At 40.3% G+C, this 27,386-nt stretch overlaps 1 protein-coding gene across 1 annotated transcript; it reads right to left on the bottom strand.

Moving 5' to 3' along the window:
* Positions 1-364: 364 nt before the first annotated feature.
* SERPINE3 (serpin family E member 3) lies at positions 365-24,569 on the bottom strand. The gene is made up of 9 exons (XM_079311861.1): positions 24,491-24,569; positions 15,387-15,681; positions 12,486-12,713; positions 11,633-11,830; positions 7,165-7,363; positions 6,018-6,118; positions 3,936-4,022; positions 2,496-2,579; positions 365-475 (listed from the first exon to the last, which is right to left on the bottom strand). Exons 2-9 carry the CDS (start codon positions 15,643-15,645, stop codon positions 435-437), a joined length of 1,197 nt encoding a protein of 398 aa, XP_079167987.1. The 5' UTR covers positions 15,646-15,681; positions 24,491-24,569; the 3' UTR covers positions 365-434.
* Between the last annotated feature and the right edge of the window lie 2,817 nt (positions 24,570-27,386).

Raw genomic sequence — 27,386 nt, 5'->3', positions numbered from 1 at the left:
AAATAAACTCGTGCTTGAAAAATAACATCACAAAGCTTTTTTCGTGGGTTGCTTTCATTCTGATGACCTACATACTCAGCAAAAGTCAAGCTGACTTTAACCATGATGAAGTTGAAGAGAAGCTGTTGGCTCATATTGTTGAACATTTGGGAGGCTAAACCTGTTCCATTTTTTTGCAAATGTTTATTTGGATACAGTCTTTGCTATAGTTGTGGTCCTGATGATTCCTAGACAGCTCTACATTTCAGCAGTATCTACAATGTAATAATGTAGTGAAGAGCTTTTGCTCTTGTTTATTCTTGGAAAAGTGATAGGCTTAAAACTGTTTTAATAAGTGTATATAATAAATGTTTAATAATATAATGTAGCCTTTAATTTCATTGGAGGAAAGCTTCATAGGAGGAACAGAAGTCAGGGTATGCATTTAATGCTTATTATGAAGGATTTGTTACTCTTCCTATAAAAAGTATGGAACCTGTAAATTAAAACAATATTAACATTATTTCAGTTTGGGGCCACATCTTCAAAGTGTAGTACAGTTTAAATATGTAAGTTAGCAGATCATAGAATTAATCATTGCATGTTTGGAAAAACGGCTTCCATTGCATGCTTGTCTTAAAATAATCCAAACATTTCTGTATTAAAAGCACCTTTCCAAATAATTGGTAGCCCAAACCAGGAACCTGGCAAAATCAGAAACTTACACTGAGCAAAACAGAACCTGAGTTCATTGCTTTGTGTTCATAGTGTAGTTACAGAAGAGAATGAAATGACTGTCTCGGATTCACTGGATTTGTTTGGTTATTTATATTGCTGTTACCTTTTGCCTGCCCTTCAAAGGGAATGTGCTCAAACCTGAAATTTAGATTTAAAAACTCTATTTTTTTCAGTTATTTTGAGCAGAACTATGCTATTTTAAGTATTGAAAAATGTATTTCTGCTATTACTAGAACATCGATGCAATCAATACTTCTTGTCTACATAAAGATTCATTATGACCTTTAGGGGCGTAGAAGTTTTAAGCACTTCTAAACAGGTGATTGAAAAATAGATCTTGTTTACTTGTTCAAGTTTTCCATACCTCAAAAACTTGAATCACTAAGTCTGAGCAAACAAAATAACTGAATGTTTTTACTTTTTGCATTAAAATGCTTGAATTACAGAAATATATTTTTGATTGAGTTGATTGGAAGGTATGTATTTTATGCTTCACATAAAAATCCTGTTTTACAATCTGATTTCCTTCCTCTTTATATAACTTTTATATATGATGTAAACTGACCATTTTATTCCCCAAAGTAAGTTTGTTCTTAATCCTGAAGAGTTCTGTGGCTCATGTTTCATAAGTGAGCTTTTTAATGCCTTTTTGTTTTAAAATTCTGTATGTGCCAAGTAAAATACTTTTGTTCATTGACTGGTAATAATTGCCAAAGCATATTTAAAACAAAATTCCAACCCAGTCAGTAATTTTCTCTTTGGGTGCTTGCACTGTGGTTAAAATTTAAGATAGGGGTTTTTAAACAAAATGTTACCTACACAGGTATTCACTGACAAAGAGAACAGTGTGTGTTGCTTGGAAGCAGATAAGGGAAATTATTCCTGTCTTGTGCTAGGCCCCAGTGTTTTACTGAGCCCTATAAATGTCTGTATGTTCCTTGAAAATCTAAATGCCTGTGACCCCAGTTATGAGAGAAATGTGGTGGTTCAAACTATTTTTAGGAAAACACTTCAGGTGCAAAATTACTGGATTTTTAAGAATAAGAGTTGTTGGAGATTGGCCTCATGCTTCAGAGTAGCAAATAGCTGCTAGGTGGTGCATAATGCAGTTCTTAATTATTGCCAACACGCTGTAAGGTGTTTTCTTTTGGCAGACATTCTGGAGTAACTTAATGTGATTGGACAACTGAAATGAGACTGATAATCCACTGCTGAAGCTAAAGGAGCACTGTGATGCCTCAATCTAAGACATGCTCTGCACTTCTCTTGGGGTTTTTTGGGTGTTTTTTGTTTAGGGGCTAGGGGAGGTCATTTGCAAGAAAAGAGTTAACAATTGCAAAGAAACATTTTTTGGCAGAAGTCTGTTTGCTGTCAGTATAGGCATAGGTGAGTTTCCTTTATAGGGAAAGGTTTCTATTTGAAGTACTTCAGATGTTAATCCAGCTGGTCCAGCCTGTTTGTAATTTGAATTGCCCTGGAGAGATCAGTTCCTGATGCTGGAGCATTCAGCAACTTGAGATCTCTCTAGTGCCTATAGTTTTGATAGAAAATTTTTGAGCACATACTGCATGTCCAAAGAAGAGGCTAATCTGGTTTCCTAGACTTCTATGACTATTACACCTTATTTTTAAGGGGATTAAAATCTATGCTTTTAAACCCCAAACCCCACTGTTTCTATGGCTATTTGAAGTTTCCTGGATTGAAGAATGCTGTTTTATTTGCATTGATTTCAGTACTGATTGTGAGGGATTCTGCTCCTGAAAGCAGAGCATGCATACCTGTATTAGCTTGTCTCAGGAAAAATGTGAAAGGTCGATCTGCTTTGAAAATAGGTGTTCGAGATCTTTTTAGTAAGACCATTGCTGTAAAGCAACAAAGAAAGCATCAGTAACATGCATCTGCTTCCCTGTAGTGCACTCAAGCTCTGTATATCTCAATACCTTTTCAGTTGCTCCTCTGCTTTGACTAAAACAGCAATTTTATCCAACAGTGAAATCAGTCTGGCAGTGTTAACAAGTCAGGAGTTGTGAGACTACATGCAGGTGATTCATGTCTATTTCAATGCTGAAGGGTGTCTGCCTGGTGTTGGATCTCAAAGGTAATTTTTGTTGTCATCACATCCCTAACTCTGCTGAAGTCATCCCATGCTCTTGCCTCACCTGCTAGCCAATTCCTAGCTATGCTGTTCTGGTGAAAAAGGTAAGCAAAGCACAAATGTAGTTCCTTACCCAATTAGGAGACAAGCAGAAGACAAATAAATACGTGATTCTGGAATTTGTCTTGCCAGAGCTCTCAACAAAATCTTAAGTATCCTCAGCTCAGTTTATGACTGTCTTTCCTGTCTGGTTGTCGGTTAATTTTATCAGATTAAATAAAGAGTTTTAAAGAATTATAATGGCTCAGCTATTATTGAAATATACTTTGTTTAAATAAGTTCTTCCTTTTAGCTATATAGTATTAAGAATACATTGTCAACCCCTCAAAAAAAATAAACCAAAAAACAAACAAAAAAACAATGAAAAACCCCGCCAGGTCTGGATTATTTTTTAAACAGTTAAACAATGGAATTAGCTTGGAAATTCAAGTAAGACATAATAGAACTAGTTTGAGAAAGCACTATTCACTATTTTAGTGCTTGTAAAAAAAAAAAAAAGTGCCTAGTTTCAAGACATCACGTGACAAGATCCTAAAATTTTATAGTAAACAATAAATGTTGCACTTCTAAAAATCTGCTTGTCATCTTGGTCTGACTGGAGTTAAGGGATGTTTTGGCATTTGATTTCAAGGGAATAAATATCTATTCCCCTCAGTCCTTGGTATGTAACTGAAGTCACCTATAAGCTTTTAATATTGTATGGGGCTTACCACAAAGTTATTAAAAATATTACTGCTCCAATAGAGATTGAAGCTATCAAAGAACTTAAAACTGTACAGCTCTGCAGAAAGGTTAACTTGGTTGTGCCAGATGTTTTCTGTACACCCCCATATCTAATGTGTGTCTTCTTCAGGGTTGTTTCTAGAGGAATACTGAATACATCAATTCAGGTGTGCTCAGGTTCTTTTTGACATTGCAACTGTGGGATGTTGGAGTGAGGGGATGTGCAACAGATTGGGGATGCACTGCCATGCTCTCTATGTGCCTTTTGAATTCCTTTCTGGGAGCAGGGGGGGACAAGTGGTAGCTCCAGAAGTGAGAAGTTTCTGAATATTTGATTTACCTGTAGCTCCTGATGCCTTTGTACCATCTTCTGTTACTTCAATCTCTGCTTTGTGAATAGCTTCTGAAATATAAAGACTGTCTTGCTCTGCAAAACCCCAAAAACTAGTAAGTTATTTTCTGCATTTCAATATGAACATCCTTAAAAATAATCAGAATGGTTTTACTTTTTTTTTTTTTCCTGCAGAATTTAAGCATCACATAACTATTAGGTATTTCAGCCTTTGACTGTTTTCCCACTACATGGATAACAGTGGATTGAATGCTGAATAGGAGTTACTAGTTTGAGAGAAATTCATGTTGTGGTTGAAGGCAAGGTCACATAGTGAAAATAGCAACTTTAACAGAGTGAGGACAATGAAAGAACTGAAGAACCTTTGGAAGGGAAAATGTAGGAAAAGTGCTTTTCAGGAAGAAACAACTGCGACATAAAATTCATCTTGGAAATAATTTCAGAAAGATGCGGAAGAGAGTGTTACGAGTCTGCTTTTGCCAGCTGCCTGCAAAAGGCAGAAAGCAGCAAAGATTGAGAAGTTTTGAAGTTTCTTGTCTGAATTCAAGGATCAAGTCCAACGTATAGGTGAAATCAAAGAAATGCTAAAAGAGTATTTTATCGATTTCTATCTTTATTTTGTCCTGTCAGAAAAACTGGGATGGAAGTAAACAGGCCAAAACTAGGGAAAGGAAGAATTTTAAGAGTAGATAAATCTTACATATTTTTGAGGGTAAAAAATTGCAAGCTTTCAGGTATAAAAATGCTATTTCAAGTCTGAAATGAAGTTACACATTTGTTTACTAAATGTGATCTGAGAGCAAATATTCTGAAGATTATCCTTCTGCTTCATATGGAAGAGGAAATGAAAACTTACCTATTTTTTTCAGCTATCTATTGGTTAAGTGAATGATACATTTTCCTTATAAACTCTGCCTTACATGACTCTTAGACTACATAGAACCCTACTGCTATTACACAGTGGTGTAAGAGTAGAACTAAAAAGGACCTCAACATATCCTTTGTTCCACAACCCTGCCAGGGCAGGATCAACTTCTTCTAAAGCCTTTTCCTGTATGCCAAAAGGAAGCTGCTAAATTATATTGTTTATGGAATTAATTTCCCCAAAGTATTTCTCTTATTTAAATAGATATTAACTTTATAAAAATACATCCTCGTGTAGTTTATTGTATATTAACATTTGTTTGCAATAAGCAAAGCAGAAGTGAGCAGTAACAAATTATTTTAATGTGCATCTACGTGCAGTCTGAGATCTATATTGCAATAGAACATTGGCATATTCAATTCTAAAAGCAGCATAAAAAAACTCCATTAATCATGTGCCTTCTGAGGTGCATCCCAGGAAATCAACTTTTCTATAAAAGCAGGTTTGTCTGAATTGGAGCAATTTCATTTGTTCACTCACATGCACAAGAGTGTGAGTTTCTTACTGGGCAGCTGCCATTCCTGAGTCTTTACTGTGAGCAGAAATGACTAAGTTGAAATATTTTGTTGCTGGAAGGAGTCAAAAGAAAAATAATAGATAATTTTGATTTTTTTAAAAAATTTCATATTAAATTGGGGACAAGTTTTCCTAAGAGCAGTAGTAGAATTTCAGTGTTCCAAACTCAAGAATTTAATCATAACAACAGTATTTTAGCAAAGGGAAAGTATAACTTTGTCTGCTGATTACTAGATTAGCAGGACAATATAGCCTGGGCACAAACCAGTATTGTTTGCAGTGTCAGGATTTGGGATATAGACTTATTGGACCAGCATCCCTCGCTGTTAAATAACTATTTAAGAAGACAAATAGGAATGCAAGTTTTACTAAAGCATCCTAAATTTCTGAATAAATAATAAAGAACAAGAAAAATGTAAGTTCAAGGCCAAAACCACACCTGTCTTCCTCAGTTCCTCTTTCCTACAAAACAGCTCAAAATGCAATTGCAGTTGAGTGTGAATTGTGCTTCAGTATTTCACAGATAAAGTACAATCAATTCAGAAGACCCAGCTCTAAGAAATCATTCAAATGTAAGAGTCTGCAACTCTTGGGTCAAGTATCATTTTGTATTCAGTCAAGCCTCTTACCTGAAATGCCTTTAAAATTAGCAGTGATGGGATCAAATGCATCTCTAATTCCCAAGGCAGAAAGAACTGTCTTTAGGTCAAAAAGGCTTTGAATACTGAACCTGAAATGAATATGATAGACTTTATTTAAATGCAGGATTTGTAGAGTTTTGTAGAATTAAGTCATTAACAGATCCAACTTATTTCAAGCTTTTGTATTTCATCTGTTTCTTCCTGTATGAGTCCAGTGCATTGTCTGATTAAATCTATTTGCAGAAAAGTAGCTCACCTTCACCTGAAGACATTAACAGAAGGAATCCCTCACCACCTTCTGCTGCAATCAGATTGCTACTAAGTCTTCTTGACATGTGAATTCTGCATTTTCCCAATGTGTTCTCTTTCTAATATTATATTTGGCTATAGCAAATGGCCCTTGGAAACATTTCCCAAAAATTAGCTTGAAGAAAACAAACATTAATGCACACACTGGTTTTCAGTGCTTTGTTAATGTGATGAATGTTGTAGAAGGTGTGTAGTGAAGCCCTTCCCTGCTAATCCATACAATAGATATAGTCACATAAAGCCTTCTGTACCTAAGTCTTCCTGGTATGCAATTCCATTGGAGTAGATGATAGAAAATACCTCCAGCATAGATGCTTGGTAAAACAACTGAGTAAAGTGGAAAATGGATGAGTGAAACCTGCATTGTGCATGGAAAGATGGTTATGACTGCTGGAAGGGGACCAAGCTCTTTGTCCAGTGCCTTTTTAGCTCTCTGGAAAGTTAAATACAAATTAGTGTGTCTTTAGGAGGTTATATGTTTATTCTTCCTTAAATAAAGGGGAAAATGTGTGGGAAAAGTCCAGCAACATTTCTCTAGTATAGATCTTAAAGGACTTATATTCTGAACAAATTCTAAGTAAAAGCTGTAATATCTACTGAAATACTTAGGTTTTTAAAATACAGTATGGGGTGTAACCAGAAAGTCTTGTCATTCCTGGCTCACCTCTCTGAGGTTTATGAAAGGGTTAGAGTATCTCTGATAATGTGATGAATAATGAAGCCAAAAGCATGTAATTTGATTTTGCTGACACAATGCTTGTGTCAGCACTGTCACATGGAATTCTGACAGCAGAGGTAGTGAATCCATTGTGCTAACATTGCTTACCTAGGCAGAAAAATGTCCATCTTTGTTCTCTTCAAGCTGTTGGCCCAGAGGGTTATGGTTTTGGCAGAAAGGTGAGACTCAATCTGGGACAAAGGTGTTCTTTTGTGGCTGGGAAGCACTAGGAACATGCTGAGTTTCTCCCCCAGGTAGGGTAACTCAACCACGCTGAAAGCCCCCAGAGCTGCAGTCTGGAACTGGCCTGTGGGTGGGCAAGGAGAGATCTTATTTCATCATTCAGGTGGGAGGAAAACCCCGAACCACAACCCTTGCTGGGGTCAGCAGACAGTTCAGAGCAGCTGTGGTGGGATGGAAGGAGTGGTGTCCTGCACTTGGGCTCCTGTAGGTGGCTCAGGTTGCTGTTAACTCATGGCAATCTCAGCTGAGCAGAGCTGAGCGTGTCAGAGACACAGGTATCTTGGCAGAGCAGTGCCAACACCACTGACAGTACCTGAAGAACCACCTCAACAGAGCATAGCTATTTCATTACTCTGCCATATGGCACCTCTCCTCCTTGCTCAGTTTGGGGACAAAAACCCCAAAACTACCAAGGTAATGACAGCACTGGTGACTCTTCCCACAATGTATGTTCTTTGAATAAACTTACAGTTTTATCATATTTTTCATAAAATTTTACTTCAAGAGATAGAAATCACAAAAAGAAAATGAAGAGTTGTCCTTTTTGATTAGTTGAAACATACTTTAGCTCATGTTTTCATCTTTACTATCTTTAAAAATCAATTTTAACTTTATTTCAAGGAAAAAAAATAGTTGTATTAAACAAGAGCTAGTATCTGCTTATTTAAACATTAACTATTTATTTATGGTTTTTTTAAGAACCAACTTTATAATTTTTGAAAATCTAGGCACAGAGACCTATCACAATTAGATGAAGTTCATAAAAAGTAGTCTCAAAAGTAAAAGCTGGAGAGCTTCCAAACTTGCAATTAGTTTTACAGTAATTTGTAACAGCCATTTAAAAGTACCATTTTGATCCCATATTCCAAAAAAAACATTAATCCAGACCTTTCTAACGGTCTCTGTCACACAGTAGAACAGATTCGGCTGTCACAATTTTGCTTCCTTATTTTTTCATCTGAGAATCCAGTAAGTAGCATTTCAGGAACACTCAGCAAGAGTTAGTGTGCCAGGAGTTAAATGCAACTTAATTACAAGGGACGAGTGAACGTCTTTCTGCCTTTACTGCAGACCATGTGAAATAAACTCCTTCACCCACCTGTAGCAGTTGTCTCTTCAAGGGTAGATGCTCACACTGTTTGAATTAGTGGCTGTAAATAACTGTATAGATAGCTCATGCTCATAATACCTAAATGTTTGGCAATAAATACATAGCAATAGGATGTCTCAAATATTTATTGTGCAGTGTTTATTAGTTTTGCAGATACGGACTAGGTAGGATTCATTAAGTGTTGATTGTTCTGCTAGATTAAATTTTGGGCTCTTAGATCAGCCCTCCTGCCTTGCAATCTGGAGAGAATTGCTCTGTTAAAACCAACTCCCAGTATGTGGATCATTTGCTGGGAAAAGATGTTCTGGTTTCCATTGCACAGGCATGGAAGATTTATATTTTCAGTGCACTGGACATGAGTGGTATAATTTGTGGCATGCTGATACTTTAAAGTCATCACGTTATCCACAAAGGTTATACAGTCCTTATTTATTAATTAGAAAGAAAATCAAAGGCTTTAGATTATTGAGTCAGAACACTTTAGTGTTCCTTGCTTGAACTAATTTTGAGCATCCCATAAGGACTACACATATGCTAAATTAGAACTCAAACATCGTTAGCAAATCGCTTGGAAAAATGGAAATGTAAAATAGTTGTGGTGTTTAAGAAGGGTGTGTGAACAGTAATGTTGATATTTTCTTAGAGTCTTACTTGTCCCCAGACTGGTTTGTTCTGCATGGCAATGTTAAAAGGATAAACAATGTTATAAATGATACAATTGATACCCAACTGCTATCATTTAATAATGAAGGAAAGTCATCTCACTTCTCTGTTTAGTTGCATTGAGCCATCTTTTGCATTAATTTTAAACTGAGTTGTTAGAAATGTTTCTGGATTTTTTAGTGACAAAGATTGAATTGGCCCACTCAAATGTGACAACCAGAAAATTTCAAATGGTCCCTTCTATTTTGGCTTTTCTCAGAAGTCTCTCCAGCTGCAGAGATCTCCCACATTTTAGGCTGGATGAAAGGTAATCCAAGTATTCTATCTTTCCTTCTCTGTGCAAAAATTCAGTGCTTTAGCTACCTACTTAAGGATGATAGGATGGGTTCCTTGTATTTAGGCAAGTGGTCAGCAGAGCACAACAAATAGTTTCACATCAACTTTTTAAGGATTCTGGATCAAATATATGGTCAGAAAATGCAGCACAGCTGTGGAATTCCTGGTAATTGGCTTTACCAGAGATGTCTACTTGTACAAGCACCAGCAGCCCCTTGCCTTTTGTCATTTAATAATCTGGGGCCTGATCACCATCCCAGAACATGAGAAGAACTCGGATGTGGAATTGCAAATTAGACAGCAAAGGTTTTTAATAGTCTGAGGTTTCTGTTTTTTCCCATGACTAGAAAACAGGAGTTCATTTGTAAGAAAAAGAAGGCAATATGGGAAACTTTAGGTCTGTCTTGAGAAGCTTTAGGCCATATTCTGGAATAAAGAATAATCAAGTCACAGAGAGAAATAGAGAGTGAGATAAATTGGAATATAAGGTAGACTGGCAAACAAAACTCTAAACTTTTTGGACCATATTTAACTTAACTAATTTGATGAAAAGGCATAGATCCAGCCGTCTAGTTTTAGGTAAAACATTAAACATTGTTTCTCTGTGCCACTATTTACAGGTAGAAGTGGTGGCACTTAGAAACAGAAAGGAAAGGCAGCAAGCAGCCACTTGAAGGGGAAACTGCAATGACCAAAGGTGCAGGAGGTTGAAAAGAGTCACTAGTAGCTTTCCAAAGTATTGTCAATGCTGAAGACAAACAGTAAGACTGCCATGAAGACTGGAGTGGTGGAAACAAAATGGTAGGTCAAAAACACACAGGGAAGTTACATACCTCTGGAGATTTCCCTCCCCTTGATTTACCTAGGAAAAAAGTGCCAAAAGGAAAAAGGTCCAGTTGGGGCCAACCTTGAGTAACCACCCCAAGCCAGTTCTGCAATACACTGTGCAAGCTATTTTATCAAGACATAGAAATTTTGAAAGCATTTTATCAGGCATGTGTATGTCCTCATTGAAAGTTTTGTGTACATTTCTGGTCATTTGTTTTCAAAAAAGATTAATTTCAATGGGAAAAGTGCAAAAAAAGAAGTAGTAGAGATTTTGGAGCATTTGATTTTTGAATAGTTTAGAAGAGCCTGGCATCTTCATCTTAACTGTCAGGAAATTGAGAGAAAACTTGGTGACTTGCAATTACGTTTGGGAGTAAATATCAAAGCTGAAGAGAAACTATTTAACTTAAAGGATAAAGCAAGGCAGGATGTTAAGAGATATAAATCTGTCTTGAAAAAATTTAGATTTGGAATTTGAAAGGTTTTTACCCAAGTGCAGTTCTGAAATTTAGAGTAGGAGGGAAAAGAGCTTTTTATATTTTGAAAGAGATTGTATAGCTAATTGGCAGAAAATTAAGCCTGCAGCATGAGTCCTTCTGTCAGCAACCCACATGCATCAAGCCTTTGAAAGTAGCCTACACTGTATTCATATATTATACAAATAAACGTTTGACCTATATTTATACTGTTTTAAGCCCACACTGAGATCATCCACTGATTTAGTATAAATGACATAAGATTTTCTCTCCTTTTTGTAGAATTTGTCCCTGAAGATCTACAGTTTTTCCCTAAAGCATTGGAGGCAGGCTCTGACCAGATCTACATGTCTGCAGTGCTCTACTCCCTCTGGTGCTCACACATTCAAGGGACAGTGATTTGGCTGAAGTGCCAGGAAATTCCTTACCCAACAAATCAAATTGGTAGAGGCTTGATATAAATTTTAGTCTTAATTTCCCCTCTGTCGTGGGGTCAGATGTGTTTCCTACTGTAGTCCCTTCCTAGCCAGCTTTGTTTAACTAGCTCCATGCTATTGTAAAGGATATTGCAGTACCCTCAGTCTCTCATCTTTCTTTCTCCTGCCATGATATATTGGTGCCTTTTGATTGTTTCCTACAGCTGACAAGTTTGTTATGGAGTACTGGGAGGTGTTGGTCTGTGAGGGATGGGACAGGAACAGTAGATATTTTAGGAACCATTTTGAACCCAGGATCTGTTTCATAATTGCCTGGAATTATGAGGAGTCAGTTTGGTCACCAGGGTGGTCTGTTCATTTGATGGGACTTCTGAGATTTCTCTAAACTGGGAAAACAACACATCTTGGTGTGGTGTCTGTGGAAATCAAATAAGTCTGTTTCATATTGCACAGTAGATCAAATATGGATCAAGGATAGTTACCATAGTTAACTTCAGCTGTGTGGTGCATGGTAGGCACTTTCAGGGTCGAGCCCTCTGGTGTGGTAAAAGGCAACATCTGGGAATCCATAAGGGAAAACTTTTTTTGCCACGTGCTTCTGAAGTACAGGGTGCTCACCAGGGTGACCTGGCTGAGTGAGGACCCAGCACTCTCCAATGCCATCCCACGCACATCCCCATCTGCATGGAAAAGAGACAAGGGGGGGGGACACATGCAGTGGCCTAACACAGGGGCAGACACATGCCCGGGCCTAAAGCTCAGGTCCATGTGACTAAACAAAGCAAGCTGAGACCACTCTCCATCCCCAAGGCCAAGGGGCACAACTCACAAGGCACTGCTTTACCTTCCCCTCCCACCTGCACATGGACCAAACTGGGGCCGCCTGTTGGTCCATGCTCTTCCCAGAGCTGAGATTGAGCTGGTGTTTTTATTCCCCATTTTGACTTTTTAAATTTGGAGTCTGACTGCTGATCTTATTCCCCTGTGTGTGTTCTGTAGCACCATGAAAGCATTCAGCTTCATTAACATGGTCCAAGAGGAATTTGGCTGTTCCTAATTAAAAGTGAGAACACTGCAAAAGGACTGCTTTTTTAAAAATTAAGGGACAAGGCCAAGTAGTTGCCAGCTTGATACTGCTTATAGATTCAAACCTATTCCAGCTCTTGCTTCACAAGTGAGTGTTAACACAAGAACTATGTTTCCTGGCTTTCAGCCTTGGTTTGGGCAGCATGGAGTGTGGCAAAAAGCTTTAAGCTTGGTTAAATGCAATATCTCCCATTACTCCTATTTGACATTTCATCCATGTGCAACCATTCCCGTGGGTCCCTGTGGTACCTGCAAGGTGGGTGGTGCTCCATTCCTGTGCCTGGGTGCTGCTGGGGTCACTGAGGTTGGTTTGCAGCAGGCTGCTGTTGGCCCAGCGCTCGGCGCGCTCGGCGAAGTCGGGCAAGAGCTGCACGCCCACGTCCACAAGGAGAGAACATCCCAGCTGGACCACTGTGCCTTGGCTGGAGTCAGTCACTGCTTCATCCTCCGTGTGCATGGAATCCTGCACGCTTTGGTCTGCCAGGAAAGAGGAGCTGCAATAGCTGTGCTGAGGGTGAGGGTCGCAGAGCTTGCCCCAGGGCTCGCAGCTCTCAGCTCCGGTGCTGACACGGGTGTCCCCTGACTGCTAAAGCCCTGTAACCACTGGAGCACCCTTGACTTTATGGAGTATTCCTGTCAAGCACTGCTGCCACGGGCAGTGATGCACTGGGCATTGGAAAGCTCTCTTCATGTTCATGTGTCTGTAGAAATCACTCTAGTGCAGATGTGCCGAGTGGCTCATCTCACAGGCTGAGCCTGTCAGGCTCACAGCTCTGTGCAGACACAGCTCTTGGCAGTTCATAAGGCAGTTATTCTCTCTTGGGCACTCTCTGAGTTCCCACCTCTGAACATGCCTCTGGCCATGACTGGCTGTGCTGCCATCTCCTTCTCCTGATGTTATCCACCCATCCCAGGAAAGGCATTTCCCTGGCAGCCCCTCTGACACAATTTGCCCTTAGGTGGTGTTTGATTTCTTGAAGGATGGTGTCCCAAACTGTCCCAGTATTGCTGATGAGCCCTGGAAATCCTAAACTCAGCTGATAGGTTTCTTCATGTGTTACAAGTGTCTCTTTTATTCATACAGTCCCCAACAGTGGGCTTTTATCTTTTTTAAAGAAAACTAACATTGTCTGAGGTGTAAAGTGTTTTGCATTAGTATGGAAGCACTTGGTGAGATCTCTGGAAGATATGAGAAGTCAAAGATCATAAATTAGAAGCAGAGATGAGTATGAGGAGGGGTATCCCAAGCTTGTGATTCCACCAAAGTGCTTAGCTAACCAAAGCCCTGAATTCCTACTTAGACAACAGCTCTAAATTGCTATAATAAAACAGCAAGGAGAAATAATTTTACAGCATTTCATTTTGTCTGTGCTGCCTAGAGATGCATCCCATTATACATTGTTTTTGTTAGTACTAGAATAATGGTGAACAAAATTTCCAAACATTGAAAGAAGTTTACAAGTGCATATAAGAGCAGATTCTCTGTGAGCAGTGAGAGAACCATTAATGTTTTCATTGTTTTCAGCCTACTAAGGTTCATATCCTTCATTATTGTTTAGTGCAGACCAACAGAAGCATTAATGTAAATATCTACTGGAAGAAATGAATTTTATCATATATGCATACATATACAATTTGGGCTTATTCATTTGATAGGAGATTTCATCTAAGTATTTAATTTATTTATTTGGTTTAGACCATTGGAGGAAGTGGTTTCCTTCCCCTCTACTGGAAATGTGCTGTGTACCAATAACAACAGATCCCATCCTGTTTATTTTCACATACATGCATTAATATTGCTGAAAGCTAAAGCTCATGTGGTTTATGCCATAGACAGTTAAAATGGAAATAAAATGTCTGCTTGCCATGATGTGCCACATGAGAAGAAGAGAGCATAAAAGAGCTAGAAGGTCATGAACAACCCCTGCACTTCTCTTATATTTTCTATGGAGATCTGTGCTTGAATTTCACTTTGAAATGTTATTCTGTAAGATCCTTTCATAACAACTGAGCTCCTACTGACCAGAAGTGTCAAGAAAGGCATGATCCTTGTATGAATTAATTTTTAGGAATTAAATTAACAGAAATAGGAGTCCTGTAGGCAGGACTTTGTTGTATCAGCTGCCCATAATTCAGATGCACTGTTCCTGTGTCAGTTCATGCAGCTGTATCTGTATGAATCAGCCAGAGTTAGCTCTTACTGCTGTGGTGGGGTTGAATATCAATGCTGTACATTGAATATCAATAGCAATGGTGTTGGTGACTGAGGCTGGTTACACCACAGGACAAGGAAATTACTGTGGGGTTTAGTCTTCATACTCTGAAGGTAAATTTTATGCTGAGAAATAGCAGTATTATCTCTATACATAAGTATTGTATGCAAGCTGCAAATTTTGAAGATGAGGCAGTCATCTGCTTTTCATAAACATTCTGCCCATAATGTAAAATAGTTTTTGACATATGATTTGAGATGGTAGGATAATCCAGAGCTAAAATGAAAACAGCATCCTTGAATTCAGCTGACTTAATGCTGGATTTAAAGACATCTGTCTTTCCCATATCCCTTCCAAATTCCCAGTGAGTTTTATATTTTAGCCTGCTTTCAGGGAAAGATGCAACTGCACCATCCATCTGTCAACATATATCTCTGTCTGCCAGTCTCCTTCTGATAACTTCTCATCTTTTTGGCCAGTTGTAATAGCATATGAAAACTTTTAGAGATAATTCAGCTTCTACAGGTTTCATAAAATTTGTTAGTGGGATAGGAGGGAAAACCACTGTTCTCTTCCTGGCAGTTCTTTGCAGAGCACACAGAGGAGACCAGGACACAGTGGACACAATGGACCTCTGGCAAACCTGGAAGCAATTCTGCCATTCATAGAAGCAGCTTTTCTAGATATAGCTGTATTTTGTGTCATAAGAGAGTAAGTACTGATTCAGAAAAAAGAGGAATAATGACTTGTGTGTCAACTACTCCCTTGAGTTTCCTTTGTCTATCTGATACCTGGCTGTCAAAGATGGAGAAAACTACATCTTGCAGTGAGAGAGAAACCTGAAGTTTAGTATGATGTGTGCAATTTCTGTCACCTTCATAAAGCTGTGAGTTTATTGGAAAATGTAAGACAATAAGTATTTCTTATAGTACATTACCATGAATGCTGTATCCTAGGGCATCTTGCAGTTGTGTTAAAGTATTTCCTTGAGCTCCAAACTGCAGCAGCTCCAAAGCAACAGCCACACTTGCTGGAGACACTACCAGATTGGTCCTGTTGTCTGCTTCAGACATGTGCTGGTAGAGACTGATGGCAAATTCAGTCTTCAGCTCTTTCAGCTCATCATAGGACATGCAGCTCCCTTTGGTCAAGCAGCAAGCAGACAGGATAAAGGCAGGGAATAAAATAGGCAACATGGAGATGTGCTGGGAACAATCTCCACCAGCTAATACCTGCAATTAATGACATGGGTATATTTAGAAAAGCAACAGGTTGAGCTGGCAGAGGAACTTTCCATCAGTGTTGAGATATCACTTTAATGGTAATGATCACTGTTAAAATACTTGTCCAAGTCTACTCAGCAGCTACAGAAAAAAGAAAAGAAAAGAAAAGAAAAGAAAAGAAAAGAAAAGAAAAGAAAAGAAAAGAAAAGAAAAGAAAAGAAAAGAAAAGAAAAGAAAAGAAAAGAAAAGAAAAGAAAAGAAAAGAAAAGAAAAGGAGAAATATGTATCAGACATGCTGATGCCTCTGTTGACTAACAAGAACTGAATTTTCCAGAATGCTGTAGCATATAAGATGGTTGGCCATTACAGAATATGGAAACACACATCCTCATGGTTAAAAATTATCTACCTGTACACATAATGGGACATCTCAGTGCAGTCTCCATTCTGCTGAGTACCCACAGCTCCTTTCTGTCCCCAGCAGAAAGGGGGTCACACCCAGCACTCCCAGGAGGAAGGCCATCCCTTGTGAGATGCAGAAATATAATTGGAAGCTCCAGGCTGGGCTTTGGGTCCAAGTTTGCAAAAGACTGGCTTCAAATTTCCCCCCAGATATTCCTTCTAAGAAATTTATGCCAGTGAAAGAAAAGGTGGTATTTGCAAAAGGCTCCAGTGCTTGCAGCACAAAATCACCACATCAGATTTTTATGGGAAATCAAGCACTGGCCAACATTATATTAAGAGACACTTAGATTCATATTTAAAGGAATCATGTTAAAATGAGAGATTAGCTTTCCTTACAGAATTTCACCTTTTGAAGATTGTATCCAAGTATATTTTAAAAATTAATGCACCTCCTTTCACCTCAGGATTTCCTACAAATCTTTCTCCATGCCCTTTGCTCTAGAGAGCACCTCTAATGCTTCGTATTTACTCACAGTTAGCTCTGTTAAATTGTCTTGCCTTTCTGTGTCCTTCTGGGTGCCTGAATGGAAGCTGCCTATGAACGTCTTGTCTCCTTCTTTAATAGGTAGTGGAGCAAAGACTAAGTCATGAGACTGCATTTAAAGGGATAGTCAGTGATCAGAGTCTCTGTCGGCGATGTCTGTACCACTCTGTCCAAATTCCTGTAGGCTACAAGCTCTATGGAGAGCCAGGCAAAGCAGCATGCCACTGACCAGCAAATCCAAGGCAAGGAACAAAAAGGTACTCATGGTGATAGAGTCAGCAACTTCCTTGCAAGCCCTGCTTGAGCCTCATGAGACTTGTGACCTGCTGGTACCAAGCAAGGCATCTCCTATCTCTCTTCCCACCCCCCTCTTTCTTTTATATGAATTCCATTGATTCCTCTACCACAAAGGGGAAGAGAAAGGGCTCTCTGTGTACCAGGCACACAGCTATTTTTTTTACCCCCACTTTGAAACCTTATTCAGAAATCCCATGCAATTAAAATGTCTTTATTTCCCTTTTTTTTTAAATTAATGCCATCCTAAATAGCAAGATTTTCTTTCACTCTTTACTTTCCAGAAGGAAAGAAACAACAAAGTGCTGTGCTTGAAGGGCAGCAAATGAGGAAGGGGCTGCTTTGAGTGGACCAGAAGCAGAAGAGCTGTGGTTGTGACTGCTTTAAAGCAGTGGAGCTGTTCATGGCTATCTTCGTGTGATGGGATCAAATCCTGCCCATCATATCCACAGGTTCAGCCTCACAGCTTCACAATGCCACCTAACACAAGCAAGATTTGGCTAAAAAATTAATGTAAAACTGCAGCTTATTGATCTTCCCAGAGTTTAATGTTATACACTTTGCTATTTCACAATATACATTCTTGTTGTGAGTGGGAAAGAAGACATTGGGAAAAAAGGCATTGCAACCAAGCAGTAATTTAGGTGTTGCTGTTTCACTCTTAGCAGGGAAAGAACAGCCACACAATTGAATTAGGGCCCAGTCACAGTCTAATACAACAGGCAGAAATGTAAGTTTGCCACAGATTTCAATGGCAGTATCTTCACACTGAAAATTACATTTGGGCTTAGGGGTTTGGCTGAATGAGGACCTCTCTGCTGAAGTTATCATTAACAGTTTCCACTGGAGGGGAAATGCGTTCAGAGGGAATGAAACAGAGGCCACCAAGTGATTTCTCAAAGGGCTCAGAGCTGTCAATAAATAAATTAGCTCTGGCCACTGGTGAGGATTGTACACTGGCTTTGATGTGGTGTTCCCAGAGGCTCTGGACCTGTGCCTTTCTTGATACTCTCCTGTGGATTTAAACGAAGGTGGGGAACCCCTGAAGGTTTTAGGCATTACTATGTAAAAATAACACTCTATTCCCACTTTACAAAAGTGTTGTTATTCAGATTTGGGGTATGTATTTATGGAAGACATAATTAAAACTAGACCTGGTAAAAATGTTGTGTAAGGCATAATTTCAATGGGAAAGAGAAAAAAGTGTTCTGAGTCTTGTCTCATCACAAAGAAGGCTTAGAAATTGGAGTGTTTATTTCAAATCTCCCCTCTCTGCAAATGTTTTAGAAAATGAAAGCTGTGGAGAAATATTTTCAGCAGAAACAGTGTTTGCAGACAAGCAGAGAGGACTTAAGAAAACTGAAACTGGATCAACATTGTTCAAAGCAACCATGGGGAATAAGAAATGTGCTTTACATATAATGAATAGGAAAGAAATCCACTGGTGAGTGATGAGAAAGATAGGAGACACTGGAGTAAGAAAGAAGTAAGACTCAGTGAAACTAGCTGTGGCTAAAAAGTAAGTCTAGAAGCCTGGGGGAAGGGTATGAACATTTATCATGGTCAAGGTCAGAATCAAAAGTCTCATGCCTGTTCAGTTTAGCAGCCTATGTTCAAAATTTCTCTGCTCCACACTGGAATCCACAGCTGAGAGCTGGGTGTCCAAGGAGAAGCCAGTGCCACATAAGGCTGAGTCTGAAAACTGAGGTTGCTGAGTGAGCCCAGGCAGCCAGAGGCTGAGCTGTCCAGTGAGGGTAGGTCAGGGGGGCTGCAAATTAAATAGGCCAATTACAGAAATTCTGTGCCAGAAACAGCAGAGCCTTGGACCTACTGCAGTGTTAGAGTTGGGCTGCTGTGGAGGAAGGGAGTTTCTGTCTCCTTTAAGGACTGTTTTTTAGAGCCTTCACACCTGCCTGTGTCCTAGTTTAGGCATCACAGCCTTCTTTGAGTCTTAATCTGGCTCTGCATCACAAGGTACTGGGGAAAGTACTGATAAACTTTCTGGCAATAATTTTGTTTCTAAGATGCTGAAAATGCATTTTAAAAGGCATGCATTTGACTGGTCCCCAAGATAACACTTCAAAGTCAGGAAGGGGCAGAGGTAGCATCTGTATTTTGAGAAGTGCTTCTTCACATTGAAATAACTTTGGCTGCGAGGGAAGTGAGGAAAGACACAAACTGAAGATGTCTGGAGAAAACACAGCACAGGAGTGTGTGGGTAGCATTCTGGAGCACAGAGCACTGTGTCTCCTCTGAGCTTCTACAGGAGCAGCTCTGAGAGCTTCACAGGGAGCCCAACCTTTCTGCTCCCTCACCAAGCAGAGAAAACCACCACTCTTTGAGAAAGAAGACAGCAAAGAGCTTCTTGATGTGTGAACACCTCCCCACACAGGGAACCAAGCTGGTGGAAGGCACTGGAAAGAAGCAATGAGTGGTGGCTGCTCTCCACAGTGGTTTAGATCATGCCTGTGCCTGCAGTGTGCCAGTGCTGTTACTGCACAGCCCCTCAGTGACCCTTGTGTGACCATGGAGGTGGGAAAGGGATGCTGAAGCATCCCTGCTGCTCAGCACTGACAGATGCCATCACATGCTCTGCAGAGTCTGGTGTGAAAAATCTGCAGGAGTGCAAATGAAAAATGAGGGGAAAAGAAACAGAGACAGCTGTCCTCCAGAATTACATCTTCAAGGTCTTCATGGGCCAGATTCTACTCTCAGGTATAGGAGTCTAGATGCAAACCATGGACACAAACTTGGGTCCTTGAGCAAATGAAGAGCTGCTGGGGGATTTTGGAGAGGGGTGGGAGACTCCTCTGGGGAACAGGGTGCTCCATGGCTGTGGAAAACAGACTCAGGATTGAGCCTCCATGGTGGTGGCAATAGGGAGGAAGGTCAGGAACTTGTTAGCCCTGAAAGCAGCCAGAAGTCATCAGACTGAAATGAGAAACCATAGGGAAAAGGAGAGCTGCTCTGCTTTGGGATCTGGCCAGTTTGTGCTTCTGTTGCAAGCACTTCACACCATGATGTGGAGCAGAATATGGCCCAGGGAAAGGCTGGAAGAGAAAAAGATGAGAGAAACAGTTTTTCTTCTTCAGAACTCCTGTTAGCTTTTCTGTGTTAGGTCACTCTCCTGAAGTCTCCCTTCCACTTTAGCATAACCCTGTAATGAGCAGGGCTACCGTGCATTTGCCCCTTCACAAATGAGAACAGCATTTAACCTTCTATCTGCATCTGAATTTTGTGTGCTAGCTCTCCTTAATATACAGAATAACCTAAGGGAAATTAAATTGGATCCAAACCAGCTTACTTCCTGCTTATATCTCTCCTCTAGGAGCAAGCCTGTGCTGCAAGATGCCAGCACATTTGCTCAGTTAGGAAGGTGGTTCTGCTGAATCTCAGGATAAGAAAAACTGGCATCATTTCATACAGAGCTTATTCTGTGGAGAGGCAGATGGCTGTGGAGCCACAAAACGCCCAGATGAGCAAATTCAAGAGAATTTGTTTACTGCTATCCCCATGCCCATGTGAAAACCAACACTGCCTCTGCCTCTCACAGGGGTGTGAGGACAAAATCTGGCTCTTCAAAGGGTGACCTCTTTAGAGGGTTGCTTCCAAAGAAGAAATCCATCTGCTCAGTGAGGTGTTGTGTTTGAATAGATGAGCTTGGTACCAGCCTGGACCTTCTGGGAAGGTGAAACAATGCAGAATCCAACAATGGACCTCCATCCTGCTGGAGTCCCCAGATCACTTCCCTCACACCTTCCTGGCCAGCTCCAGGTGGAAAGAAGTGCTGTTAGCAGCAATGAAGGTTTTTGGCAGCTCCACAGGAGGGGGCAATCTCCCTGCCTGTGGCTGCAGGCTGGGTAGCAGAGGAGCAGTGGCCAGGCTGGCTATGTGCAGCACTTGCCTTCCAGTCCTCTTCAGCCCCTGTGGCTGTAAAACATGAGTAGAACATTTTAGTTATTTCTGTCTCTAATACTCCAAGTGAAATAACAGTAGTGGTTTCACAGCATCACCCTGGGGACTAGGGGTGTTTCCTGCCCTGAGAGATGCCCCCAGGGCACGTTTGGAGGATGGGCTGGTGATAGAGGACTGTGTGGGATCCAAGCTTGGGTGAGGCTATGCCATAGGAGCTTTTGACTTGAATCTGGGAATAAATGTGACCTGGACCTTTGCTGGTGGCAGTTTTGAAGACAGCTAGTGACAGCACCCAAAAACTTAGCCAGGCAATAAGTTAATAAGTGGTGTGAGGAATTGGTGCTGGGGGTAATTTCCAATTTGCAGGGTAGGTGCTTCTAATGTCTTATGTAATGTCTCCCGCAGTGGGAAGAATGGTGCCTTTCTCCAGTGTGAAGCAAAGCAAAGAAAACAGGAACTCCACTTCCACTGGATGAGTTTAATGCCATAACACTCATGAAGTGACAGGTGTTTCCACAGGCAGAAGTGTAGGCTGAATAAGAGCCCAAATCAAGCAGGTTTCTAACTGACAGTGACTGCTCTCACGATGTATTTTTAATAGACAAAATTCAAAAGTCCTGAGAAATGATGAGAATAAGACCACTATTTTTAAAGGTTGATGAAACTTATTTGAATTTTTAAAAAAAGGAAAAGATAAAAGAAAGAGAAGCTGATTGAGGGAAGACTAAAGATTTTGCACATCTTGGTTGTAATGCAACAGTTGTCCCACGCATGTGTCAAAAGGAAGACAGCTTAAGGAACACCAGGGAAATGATGCATGAGGTCCAAAGAGATAATCTCACTGTGTATATATTTTCAGCAGTGTTACATGAAGATCTTAGCTGTAAAGCCTCTTCCCTGTGGACTCTGAGTGCATGATAAGGGCCTGTGAGGGTCACAGCAGCTGCTTAGCTGACTGCTGTGGCTCAGAGGTGCTGCATCAGCATGTTCAGAGTTGACTTGCCAGTCTGTGAAATGCCACCTCTGCCCCCAGACTTCACTCTTTTGGTACCTGCAGATTTAAAATTCTTCTGAGATAGAATCAGTACCCTGCTTGGGGGCCTGGTAGAGATTGGTGCTCAGACAAGACACATCTGTGAGCTGAAGCAGGAGTGGGGAGCAGCATTTCAGCAGCATATTTTCCTCCCAGACAGCTCCATGAACCAACAAATTAAATGCATTTGCTGTTGACATGGAATACAAAGTAAGTTAAAAGCTGATACCCCCAAATGTTTGTCTAACTGTCTATCACAGGCTCTTACAGTGCCAAGTAAATGATGCCAAGTAAATGACATAGGAAGAGGTCCTCATATGAGCACATTGCCAGCTGAAGTTTCTGCTGCTGATCTGACTGAAATGACAGGCAACCAAACAGAAGATGAAAACATAAAGATGTTTATGAAGTTGCAGTGATGACTTCCTATAGGAAGTCTGATTTTCAGAAAGAGGAGTGGGGTTGAGTAGGCAAGATGGTTGAGATGAAATGGGAATTTATAGAGTGAATAATGTGGAAGAACATGGCTTTGCACAGGCCACCCAAGCTTGTGATGTGCCCCCAGGCTGGGCAGAGAAGCACAGTCATGTGTGTTTGCATATATTGCACATATTTCCTCCTGCATGCACTTCACTGCACACAGGTTCACCCAAACTAAGCAAACCCTCCTTCCCAGGCAGCCCCACTCTTGCATTGCCAGCCTGTGTGGTGAAATGGTCCCACTCCACCATGACAGGCAGGGGGGAAAGGGTGGGTGGGTGTTTCCATGTCCCTCTGCTAGCAGGGCAAAACAAAAAACCTTTATTCTTTGGGAGCTGATCTGCTCTCACAGCCTCAGGTTATAATCCCTTTTGGTGACATCACAGGTACTGCTGGGGCCGCCAAGGTGATGTCACAATGAGAAGCTTATGACTGGAAATGGGGAGTAAGTCACAAGAACAGATGACCTCAAAATAAGCTAATATCCTGTTATTATATAAGTGCTCCCAATACTTATATAAATGTGCCAGTAACAAAAAATAAGAAAGAGAAAAGGCCCAATGACCTATCAGGATATGTGAAGATGTGTGTAAATTTGACATTTCTCACAGACCCACAGATCCTTTATTAGTGTGTCTTGCTTCTAAAAATCTTCCCACTATCAGCTCAGTTTTTAAAATCAACCTCAGGATCTTTCCTTATTTAAAGAGAATAGCACAAAAGTTCTCCATGTTTTGACATGTCTAATAATCACATACATGCTCAGTCATAGCAAAGTATCTGAACCAAACATAATCTACATTTTAGTGTCACAAATGTGTTAGGTAATTTGATCATATAAGAACATAGAAATGTGTCCTTCCTGTGAAGCCCTCTGGGGTCCTTGGGGAGTACCATAGAATGGGTGTATATCTAAAACTATCTAATTATTACCTGCTGTATTCTTATGATAAATAGGAACTAATAAAGTTGAAAACTACATACACTTGTATCACAAAAAAACTTTATTGCAGCTGTAAAAATGATACTTTATATGCTGAACTAAATTCTTTGGAGTAGGAAATAATGTTCAGAATCTCTAAGGTACTTTTTTGTAGATGTCTTGTCTTCACTGTTCTGCAGGTTTATTATTTTCCATAGTCAAATATTTATTACATTTTATCCCGGAAAAATTTTAATGGATTCTTTTGCTTTGATAGGATAAGAAGCACGTTTAAATGCCTCTAGGGGTAAATTATTTCACATCAACACTTTCAAGCACAAAGTCTGGATCTTCAGTAGGTTTTTACATTATGCAAGTAGACATTTAAGGTACTTAATACTTTCTAACCTCTGGTGCCCTTTTTACACAGAGACAGGCAGTCAGCAGGGATTAATCTGATCCTAATTAACCACAAACTCTTCTGATATTTGGTCAGTGCACAGTAGCATGCTGCCAGGTACACAGAGGTAAACTGATCTGGATTATCTGTTGGTGTATGTGCTTCAGGGAGGGAGGTGGCTGCTCTGTCCTGGCTGAGCTACAGGCAGACACAGCTTCAAACACACAGTGGGGAGGCTACTCTGCAAAGCTGCAAGGAGAGGGGAAGGCTCCAATCAGAAGGCCTCTCCATCGTGGCTTCCTATCAAGATTTAATTCTCAGAGATGGCATTTGTTGGTGTGGCTCCCTCCCAGGCCAGATCCCTGCTCTCTGCCTCTCCTGATGCAGGTGTCGCAGGGGGAACAGAAATCCCAGACAAAGTTTATTACAGAAGTGCTCTCATGCAGCCATGAGGTGCATAAAGAACCCTCTTGCTTTCTAAACACCTCCTCAGAGAGGAATCTTGGTGCAGATGGATCCAGTCTTTGCCCCAAATTTTATGATTATATTTATAAGATTTATACGATTATATAGGTGTAATTGAATCTTTGCGTGAATCATGACCACAAGATTAAGAAAGGAAAACCAAACACGTGAATAAAATTAATTATTCATTTTATTGATGGTGATAATTATAATGATTAGACTAAAATACCTTAATCAGAATGATTTACTACACAGTGTAGATAGTTATAACTACTAGTGCAGTGCACTATTTATTGAAGCAATATTAAAACAGCAATATTAAAGCTAGCAAAACAATTAGTGGAGATTGATGTTACTCACCCATACCAACAACTGTGGGCAAATCTATTCTGCTCAGCCTTGAGGGGAGTCCCCAGTCAAGGGCAGTCTCCACACACACTCCTAGAAGGGATATAGTAGATGTGCCTGCCATTAAAAAGTGGGATTTCAGTCCCATGGGAACAGTTGCCCCTTCTGAGTCTCTGGTATTGGGAGGTGATGGTGCTCCACTCTGCTGGGATTGATCCATCCTCTGCTAAGGCTAAGCAGAGAAAACTGGGGACAGGAGGTGGCAGGGAAACCTTGCTGCAGAGCCAAAATAATTCCTACCCAGTGTTAATATTGAGGGCTAACAGCTCCGGCTCTTGATCTCCTTAATGGTGGCATGGCCAGCCCAGGAGTTGAATAGGGGGCCAAGATACTAAAATGAAATTCTTCTGGGAAGGACAGAACAGGACTTGCTGTCTGCAGGCTCTTCACAGACCCTCAGTTCTGCAGGACCATGGCTTTTACAATGTTGTCTTGTTAGTGATGGTCACCCAGGTCTTATGCACCAGATCAAGGCAGGCTGATAGGATCACCCTTACAGCTCAGGGAAACAACTTTATTTATTCTGTATTGTTGCAAATGTTCATACAGAACAAGGAAATAGCAGAACAAAAGTCAGGGGAGAAGAATGTGCCAGAAATGGAATCCTGAAATTTAACTTGCTGATCCCAACGTAGCTAAGACAAGATAAATTCACAAAGGAGTTACATGGAATTTCTTTAGTTGAAGTGGTGACCAGGGCTCCTGCAGTCCTCTGAGCATAGTGGGATTCACTGCTTGGGGTTTTCCTCTGTTCAGACTGCTCCAAAGGGCAGAGCCAGAAGCCAGCTCAGGCCATGGAGTAGGCAGGCATGTACCCACATGAACAAGTGCTGGTTTCCAGGGTAGTGTGTTTGCTTTCCAAGCTCATTCTTCTCTTTTCCCCCTCAACTCTGAAGCATTCCTCTCTGAGGCATGGTAGTTCTTGGAGATCAAGACAGTTAGAATAATCCCCAGAGAGGCAGTAATTTTGGGAAGCTGACCTCTCTTGCATCAGTGTGCAGCCTGCCTGTATCCAGCCATTAGCTCTTTCTGACACTGCTGGAGACAGGCAGGAAAAGAGAGCTGACTCCAAGCTGAGCTTTCAGGGCTGTAATGCAGAGCCAATTCCTACAGAAATCAAGCACTGCCTTCCTCTCCTTTAAACAGAAGTCTGCTGGAATAGGCATATAATAAAATAACATTGTTTTGTTTATGTTTCTCCGTAGTAAGCGGGACTATATCAGAGTTGTGCTTGGTGACACAAGGTTATTTTCAATTTTTCCTTGGGAAGACTGGGATGATGTGGTTGAGGGTCTTGTTGAAGCCACACAGAAGGCATTCAACAAGTGCCATGCACTACAGGGTGGCTGCAGATCTTTCCTCTGGAGTCCCTTTCAAGCTGGGACCCTCAGCACTGTTGTATTCCCAGCCCTTAAGGTTCTATGTTTGGAAACAGTAAATCTTTTTTCTAGAATAAAACAGAATTAAACTGTTAAACTATCTTGTTTCATCAGACACACTACTAGTAACAGAGAAGAAAAAGTATTAGAAAGCTAATTGGTCTGGTGAAGGTTTCTTCTTCAAGGGCACTGATTCTGCTTGAGATGTGGCACAGCACATATGATCTCTGCATGATTGTTGTAAATAAATGTAAAACATTCATTTCTCAGTGCTTCCCCCATCACCCCCCCACCATGCTTAATGTCTATTTGTTGCTTCTTGGTCTCATAACAACTCTATCAATTAGGAAAAAGTGTCAAAGGACCAGCTAATGAATTAATGGATCGTGAATTAAGACATTTTTCTTTTTCAGTGTTTCCTTTCTTTTAAGATAGAACAGCTACAGCCCTCTTTAAGTGCTCTTGTCAAATATGGGTGCATTTAATATTGCAGTTCCTTGGAAAATAAGACTCTTCAGCATTTCAAGAAGAGGAAAAATATTCATAGATTGTTTGAGGGGAAAAAAGCTCTAGCAGTTGTCACAGTGTCAAAATTAATTATTTTGGATTGATGCATTTGCCTTGATCTTTATGACCCTCAAGAATTTCAAATACTTCCCAGTCAATCATTTAAATTCCTCAGCTAAACTCCATACCTCATTAAATAAAGAAATAAGGGGGGCCTTGATATGCTTTTCTTTAGGCCTGTCACTCCAAAGTATGAAATATAAATAATGGCATCATAAAGTATTCTCAGTTTTCTTTTCAAATAGCAAAAAAATATTTCTCTGTACAGCTTATCACATTCTCTTCAGTGACACTTTGTTGGTGGAACCTCTTAGGACCAACTCCAAGTACCACCTGCAGTTGTAGAAAGAGACCCTGAGACACTTTATTGAATTTACTGGTAGCTGTGCTAATGTCACCAAACAACAAAGGGTTGTTGGGTGAAAGGCAAATGGAAGGAAAGGAAGAGAATACTTAGAAAACATACATTGAAAAAATTAAGATGTGTGTGAACTTCTTTGGGTATTTACTGACTTCTTAAAGATTGAGGTCTAATGGAAATATTGCAGAATGGGAAGAGAACTCGAAGTATCAGACTATGGGATAGTGTATATTATGTACAGTGCACAGATGCTGAACTTTTTCAATGTTTAAACTATGCAAACAGATTTATTTCATATGTATCACCTATTTAATCCCATCACACACCCCTATTGATTCATAAAAGCCAACTCGCCCTGATCTGTTTTTCCCATGAAAAATAATATCTCATCTGAGAGGTCAGCCTATTTTTGTTTCAAGATGGCATAGTTGGTTTGTTTTCCATTTTCAGTTTTTCACCATTTCTGTTTTCTCACTCTCTCATGATGCAATAAGAAATACAAACCAGAATCTGAACCTGGAATGCTGCCCCAGGAGAATCT

This window comes from Erithacus rubecula (genome assembly GCF_903797595.1).
Source record: "Erithacus rubecula genome assembly, chromosome: 1".
Classification (NCBI taxonomy): Eukaryota; Metazoa; Chordata; class Aves; order Passeriformes; family Muscicapidae; genus Erithacus; species Erithacus rubecula.
This window is presented reverse-complemented; position numbering and strand designations above follow the sequence as displayed.

Bases quoted from the DNA above. Each gene is read 5' to 3' on its own strand.
- SERPINE3 (XM_079311861.1), bottom strand. From the start codon at position 15,645: ATGTTGCCTATTTTATTCCCTGCCTTTATCCTGTCTGCTTGCTGCTTG. The intron at 7,364-11,632 runs GTAACTATCCTT...GCCCACCCACAG, and splicing joins CACAGCTGAAGTTAACTATG to GCCAGTTCCAGACTGCAGCT. The intron at 6,119-7,164 runs GTAAGCAATGTT...TATTCATTTCAG, and splicing joins ATGGACATTTTTCTGCCTAG to GTTCAGTATTCAAAGCCTTT.